A 7,488-nucleotide genomic window follows, 5' to 3' on the forward strand; every position below is an offset into this window, starting at 1 on the left:
AGAGAAAACACCTACCTACAGTTAAAGATAGAGTTGCTGTACATAGGAAATAGGAGTTGTCACTGTAATGTTGTGTTCTACAGTCCAGACGAGTCTCGGATGAACTTCACCACAGAAGGCTGCTTCTGTCCTGATGGGATGAAACTCTTCAACAAGGACTCAGGGATCTGTGTTGATAAGTGTGGTGAGTGTTCCCAGTTACTGCCATTGGTCCATTTCATGTTGACGACACAGAGAAGATGGTTAGGACTTAACCTTTCCAAGGATGTTTCAGGTCCATGAATGTTCTACTAAATGGTGGTGTTTGTGTTTTTCAAGGATGCATTGACCCTGAAGGAGTTCCGCGAGAGGTAAGTTAGGCCTTTTGGTTTTGATTCATCGTTATTTTATTTGACTAATTAATATAGACTGTTATCTAGTCCACTGGCTCTGTCATGGATGATGCCAGAGGTTTATATGAGCACCTACTTACAGCGTCCACACAGTATTATCCACATTGTCTGAATGCCAAATGGCCCCCTTATGCCCTATATTTAGCCCCCTGTGGCCTATTTAGTGCACTACATTTGACCAAACCCATTGATAGAACCACACTCCCTTCTTGTTGTATCTCATCACAGTTCAACGAGAGGTTTGAGTACAAGTGCCAGGACTGTGTTTGTTTGGAATCCACCAAGACTGTGAACTGTAAACCCAAGGTCTGCTCCAAACCACCAGTAGAGATCTGCACTGGACCAGGTTTTGTATATGTCAACCAAACCGATCCATCCGATCCATGCTGCTCCAACCTCGCCTGCCGTAAGGATCTCACAACACCTTTTCACCTTACATATTATACTCAGTTCTATTTCAACAGTATTGTGCCGAGCTGAACCGTACTGTGCTGGCTTGGATATGTTATTTTCACATGGTCCTTTCCAGCACGGGTCCAGGATCTATGGTTGATGTGTAACCAGGCCAGTGCCGTACAGCTGGGCTCAGCTCAGTCGTGTTGAAAACACACACACATAGTGAAGACATGAATCAGCTCATATTATTATGTCCATACTCTGCTATTGTTTCCCCTCCTAGGTTGTGACAGCAGCACTTGCCCACCTACCAACATGAACTGTCCTATTGGGTTCGTGCCAGTGGTTTCAGTCCCTGAGGGGAAATGCTGTCCAGAGCACACATGTGGTAATGTCTCTTTACCTAGATCTAGACTATCTACACTATCTACATGTGGTATGGTCTCTTTACCTAGATATATACCATCTAGACTATCTACATGTGGTATGGTCTCTTTACCTAGATATATACTATCTAGACTATCTACATGTGGTATGGTCTCTTTTAGATCTACTATCTAGACTATACATGTGGTAGTAGACTATCTAGTATTCCTGTGTTTGTATTGCTGAGACAATACCAGTTCTTTAGACAGTCCCATGGATTGGTTGTCTGTGTCTCTCTCTCAATTGGTTGTTTGTGTCTCTCTCTCAATTGGTTGTTTGTGTCTCTCTCTCAATTGGTTGTTTGTGTCTCTCTCTCAATTGGTTGTTTGTGTCTCTTGTCTCTTTCAGAGCCTAAAAGAGTTTGTCTTCACAAAGGCATTGAATACCTGGTAATGACAAACTATTCTGCTCTCTCATCTGAAATGTTCATTACATAAACAAACACTGCTGGTTTTTACTTGTTTTAATATATATATATATATATATATATAATGCAGTATGTGTACAGTAAGTCTCATACGCTATATGGGTTCATGTTCCCCTGTGTTAGAGACAGTGGGTATCCTGGTTCCCCTGTGTTAGAGACAGTGGGTATCCTGGTTCCCCTGTGTTAGAGACAGTGGGTATCCTGGTTCCCCTGTGTTAGAGACAGTGGGTATCCTGGTTCCCCTGTGTTAGAGACAGTGGGTATCCTGGTTCCCCTGTGTTAGAGACAGTGGGTATCCTGGTTCCCCTGTGTTAGAGACAGTGGGTGTCCTGGTTCCCCTGTGTTAGAGACAGTGGGTATCCTGGTTCCCCTGAAGTAATGTGTAATGTAATGAGTTACTTGTTCTTCTAGCCTAATTCTAAAGTACCGGGATCAGAGTGCCAGGAGTGCACCTGCACCAACAAAGTGGACCCCAAGTCTGGTCATTACCAAATTGACTGTGGATTCATGCAATGTGACGAAGATTGTGAAAAGGTAACAACTGGTACAGCTGCCGTGTCTGCTCACATTTCAAATATTTACCAAAAGTTGAAATACCATTGAGTAGCTTAAATGTATTCAGTCAATGAGTTTTTATACTTTAATCAGCTGGTTTCCTAGACCCAGATTAAGTAAGTAAGTAAACCTTGTCTGATCCAGAACTGCCTACTGATTAAGCCCAGTCCTTGCTTTTATAAATAATTCTCAATTGGTGGTGAGGCATCTGTTCTTGAGTTCTTCTATTCTGTAGAGTCTCCTGGGAAGGCAATCGGTTGTATTCACACTTTAATAACGTGTATTATCATCATCATCATTCTTTTTAGGTGTTGCAGCAAGTCACTCATGTGTTCCTCTTCTCCCGCAGGGATCTGAGTACCAGGAGCCAGACTACTCCTCAGATGACTGCTGTGGTAAATGTGTTCAGACCCACTGTGTCCTCCAGATCAATGGGACCATGCAGTTGTTGAAGGTAGGTACCGTTTCTGTCAGTTTAACTGTCACAGATTAACTAAGAAGTAGTAAGTAAGTCTCTGATAAATGTCTATATTGATTGTGCGGCTGTGTGTGTTTGTGTGGAACAAGCTTCCCCATAATATGAGGACAGAGGAGTGCCTGCCCATCTCCCTAAAACCACTGACACCCTACCTCTTTAAAGAGCTTGTTAAATAAGACCCAGGCCGCCCCATCCACTACGAGTGGTGTATGTTGTTGTCTCACTTAGCGATCTTAAGACAAATGCTCGAAAGTAAAAAACGTTTTGGATAAGACCGTCTGCTAAATGACAAACATTTAATGTCAAATGTGTGTGTGTGTGTGTGTGTGTGTGTGTGTGTGTGTGTGTGTGTGTGTGTGTGTGTGTGTGTGTGTGTGTGTGTGTGTGTGTGTGTGTGTCCAGCATGGAGATACATGGTCTGCTCCTGGTGACAAGTGCCAGCAGTACAGCTGTGTGAAAAACGGTGATAGTTATCTGACCCAGAGCTCCAACATCCATTGCCCACCCTTCCAGCAGGCCAACTGCCAGCCTGTGAGTACGGTACACAACATAACAATAACAGATAGGCCAGCCTGTGAGTATGGTACACAACATAACAATAACAGATAGGTCAGCCTGTGAGTACAGTACTCAACATAACAAGAACAGAAAGGCCAGCCTGTGAGTACAGTACTCAACATAACAAGAACAGAAAGGCCAGCCTGTGAGTACAGTATTCAACACAACAAGAACAGAAAGGCCAGCCTGTGAGTACAGTACTCAACACAACGAGAACAGAAGGTCAGCCTGTGAACAGGCCGAGAACAGAAAGGCCAGCCTGTGAGTACAGTATTCAACATAACAAGAACAGAAAGGCCAGCCTGTGAGTACAGTACTCAACACAACAAGAACAGAAAGGCCTTGACTGCATACTCGATTACCTTATTGACAATGTTTCGATCCATAATCATTTTCATCAGATCCACAGTACAGTACACACAAAATACCAGTTTTCATTTGACAGAAAAGTTACTTCTCTTATCCTAATATGAAATGTATTATGTAAAGAAAACGTTGAAACTTTTTTCTCCACAGGGTTCAATTCAGACCGCTGCAAACGGCTGCTGTAGAATTTGTAAGTATGAAACTGAAATATTCAAAGCTGTTAACAATTTCATATCAGGATTGGAATATGATCAGATTAATGCATCATAAAACCACTGATATTCCTAATTGATAATGATTGACAAGGAGAGCCACCTTGTAGTCAGTGAACTCAAACAGGTGCAGCTCTTTTTCATGGTCTTTCCAGACAGATCATGTATAACGATGTGTCTCCCTCCAATACCAGGTGTGGAGAAGGACAAGGCCTGTAAGGTAGGATCCATGAAGAGTTTCATCAACCACAAGAGCTGCCAGTCTGTTGAGGAGGTGGAGATGCCGTACTGTGAGGGATCCTGCAACACCTTCACCAAGTGAGTGTGGAAACAATGCTAATATCACAACCCAGTGGAGCCTCATCACAGTCATAACACCATGGGGAGGGTTCCAGTATCCAGTTTAAAAAGCCTAGTGATGGACTGAACATCATTTTAAATGAATCTCCATTGAACATGCTTCTTAGTCCAGGACTAGGTTTAATCTGTGTCTGGGACACACACACACCCTAAACGTATTTGTGTTTTGTGAAACATGTCATTTGTTGAGGTGTCTTTGTCTCTTGGGAGTAGATGATCTCTTAATCTCAGTGAACACCTCTCTTCCACTCCCGTCCTCCAGGTACTCTGCCATGGCTGCGTCTCTGGATCACTCCTGTGCCTGTTGCCAGGAGTCCCGGTCCAGTAACCGCACGGTGGACCTACGTTGTCTGAATGGAGATGTGGTGCCCTACACCTACCTACACGTGGAGGAGTGTAGCTGCAGACACAGCGACTGCAACAGAGCCATTAGGGTGCCTGCCCGCAGGACACGCAGCAACACGCTGGTGTAAATGGGATCTGTACTAATACAGATGGGAATGGTCCAGCACCAATCCACTCGCTGCTTCCTAAGGAACACCCTGCTACCCTGCTTCACATGGCTGTTATTTATCTAATCGCTTTGATTTATATGTCAAATGTAGATTAAATCATATTTAAAATGTAGAAACGTATGCTTACTTATCTTATTAAAATACAACCTTCAAATACTTATGTCCGTTGTTTGTTTTCTTGTAGAAGTGCATGCACCTTGTTTTAGAAAGCTTTGGTTTATTAAGCTGTGAAACCTCTTTAGCCTTCTTCACACTGGCAGTTTGAAGTGATTCCTCCCCCCTAAAACGTGTTGCACATCAGATTAGAATCTGTATATTTTCCAACAGTTTGAACAGACAAAAAGCCCATGGAAGCAGATATTTCCAGCCACATTTCAAACCACCTTCGTAGGTCATGTGTCTGAAAGTACAACTCTTGCTCAATTTGACCTCAGGTGGTTGTTAGACTGTTATTTGGCATTTTGCTTGCTAGCTTATTTGATGACAGTTTAACAAGAACTTTTGGTAGCTAACTAGCTTGTTAATTGTTTACAATCAAATGAGTGAATATGCTAGAAAGCTAAACAGCTACCTAGCTAGCTACTTGACTGCTGTGGCTAGCTAAACAGCTACCTAGCTAGCTACTTGACTGCTGTGGCTAGCTAAACAGCTACCTAGCTAGCTACTTGACTGCTGTGGCTAGCAAAAAACGACTTGTTTTGAAAGTTGGATATTCTTGTCCTTCGAGGCTTTAAAAGTGTTCTTACACTATGATTCTGGACATTCAAAACAACTAGGAAACGTCCATGGCAGGCATTATTGTCACCTTGCTACTTAACTTCTGAGTGATAGGAAGCATGAGCGCCACCACCAATCAGCCTGCACCACTGCACACACATTACTAAGACAACTAGCGTAGCCATGTCAACAAATGACTGCTGTCTGAATACACACAGAAAGGTGATTTGGTCACTCGTAACTGTTTGGACAGTCAGTATTCCAAAACAGATTTGAAAAAACAAAACTGATCTGAGCATTAAGGCCTGCAGTGTAAACAAGGCTTTATCTCTTTGGTGGATGACAGTTAGAGAGTCATCCCTGACATTATAATAACAGAAATATATATTTGTTGTGTTGTGTTTTATCATACAGTACTAAAGTAGTACTATGTTTACATGAGGTTAGAATTCACCCTGCAAACAAAAATTGACATCACAATATGGTCACCTGAAGGACAAAAGGACAATTTTATAAAGTTCAGTCATGGTCCCCTGGATGTTTTTGTCTAGTTCCTGGTGTGTTTTTGGGGCGTACTGTGAGGGATCCTGCAACACCTTCACCATGTGAGTGTGGAAACAATGCTACTATGGACCTGATTGTTCCAAAGAAACACACCACCCCTAGTTACTGTTGACAAGCCCATCAAGTATTTTGATAATGTAAGGGAATACCCCCTTGAAATGGACAAAAAATGAATGGCATCTTATTGGCACCGTATGAAACATATCCAATAGATGGCGAGCGCGCTCCAAGGTAAATTTTCATATTGCAAATATCAAGTCAAGATCCAAGAGTCAAATTTGGAACATTTGAAACATTTTTCAAAAATGTATCACCCCCTTAAAAAAGTGCTTTCTGGATCGTTTTTCGAAATTCTTTCGATTTTTTTTGTTGTCAATTAGACATGTATAAGAACTGTATGAACATACTTTTGTCATATTTTATTGTCATATTATTTTTACTTGTCCTTAAGGCATCTGTTTTGCGAAATTGACTGGCCCGATGAACTCGGGATGGCCGGGCAGTGATTCTGGTTCCTCTCCATCGCTCGTTGGTGTTGATTTCAGAATGTCACTTTGGTGATGGTACCTCATGGTCTATTACTGTTTAAACATATTGCAAATGGACAAAAGTCAAGCAGCAAGTCACCGTCCATCAGTTAATTAGATGTCATTCTGACACCAAACTGATACCACACTCACTTTTTCCAACTCGTTTAGAAGCCAACTATCACATATTTCAGAGTAGGCCCTTAATTCACAGCGCCTTCTGTTTAAACCATAATAAAAACATAAAACACATAGTCACGTCCTAGCTGCGGGTCTAGTTCTGACAGTATGTGTAGGTCTAGCTGAGGCGACCCCGAATCCCAAGTTTCGGCTCGATAGGTCATTTGGAGCCCGAGCAGCGACCTTAATTAGTGCTGAAAATGACTGATTTATACAGGGTTGAATGCAGCGATTTTCACAAACTGCAGGTTTGGTACATCAAAACACCTTTAGGGTGATTTTAACCACTTCCGGTTGCTGCAGGAAGCTTAGAATCAATAGAGGTAGACTTCATAGTGGCCTGATGAATTGTCATCGAAGACAGGTTCATAAGGCATTCATAATCCACATAGGCTTCAGGTTGAATTTAGGGGAGCAGGCAATGTATTCCTATGGGGAGAGAAGTCATTGCAAACGGTTTGATGTAAACACAATTATTTTCACTATTAAGGGTTAATGCCACAAGGTCAACGTTAGGCTTGCACAGATCGGGAGGACCTCAGGAACATTCCCGAGGTCGAATTGTGCTTCTAACACTAACGGTTCTCCCGCTGTCACCCAAAAGCACCTGAAATTTAAGGCCAGGCTTCATTTTGGGCCTACTTTTTTTCACATTCGCTGCGCTCAGACCGAGCGAGCTACTCGTTGAACTCGGCACTGCCTAGAGATTATGGTAATGCCTTTAAGCCCCGCACTGTGTCACTTCTTCCTTGCTGTGTGTGTGAGAGAGTTATTTCTTTGACATCTGTTGTGAGAAATGACTGATTTACAGTTCA

At 42.5% G+C, this 7,488-nt stretch overlaps 1 protein-coding gene across 1 annotated transcript in view; it reads left to right on the forward strand.

Moving 5' to 3' along the window:
- Positions 1 to 4,841, forward strand: part of LOC124037376 (mucin-2-like) — a 39,031-nt gene extending 34,190 nt beyond the window's left edge. The window contains exons 34-44 of the mRNA XM_046352079.1: positions 84 to 184; positions 319 to 350; positions 621 to 798; positions 1,072 to 1,176; positions 1,563 to 1,603; positions 2,053 to 2,175; positions 2,546 to 2,650; positions 3,077 to 3,205; positions 3,749 to 3,788; positions 4,005 to 4,128; positions 4,433 to 4,841. Of these exons, the coding sequence (XP_046208035.1) occupies positions 84 to 184; positions 319 to 350; positions 621 to 798; positions 1,072 to 1,176; positions 1,563 to 1,603; positions 2,053 to 2,175; positions 2,546 to 2,650; positions 3,077 to 3,205; positions 3,749 to 3,788; positions 4,005 to 4,128; positions 4,433 to 4,643 (1,189 nt within the window). The 3' untranslated portion in view covers positions 4,644 to 4,841. The remainder of the gene's footprint in view (positions 1 to 83; positions 185 to 318; positions 351 to 620; positions 799 to 1,071; positions 1,177 to 1,562; positions 1,604 to 2,052; positions 2,176 to 2,545; positions 2,651 to 3,076; positions 3,206 to 3,748; positions 3,789 to 4,004; positions 4,129 to 4,432) is intronic.
- Positions 4,842 to 7,488: the final 2,647 nt, after the last annotated feature.

This window comes from Oncorhynchus gorbuscha, linkage group LG06 (assembly GCF_021184085.1).
Source record: "Oncorhynchus gorbuscha isolate QuinsamMale2020 ecotype Even-year linkage group LG06, OgorEven_v1.0, whole genome shotgun sequence".
Lineage (NCBI taxonomy): Eukaryota > Metazoa > Chordata > Actinopteri > Salmoniformes > Salmonidae > Oncorhynchus > Oncorhynchus gorbuscha.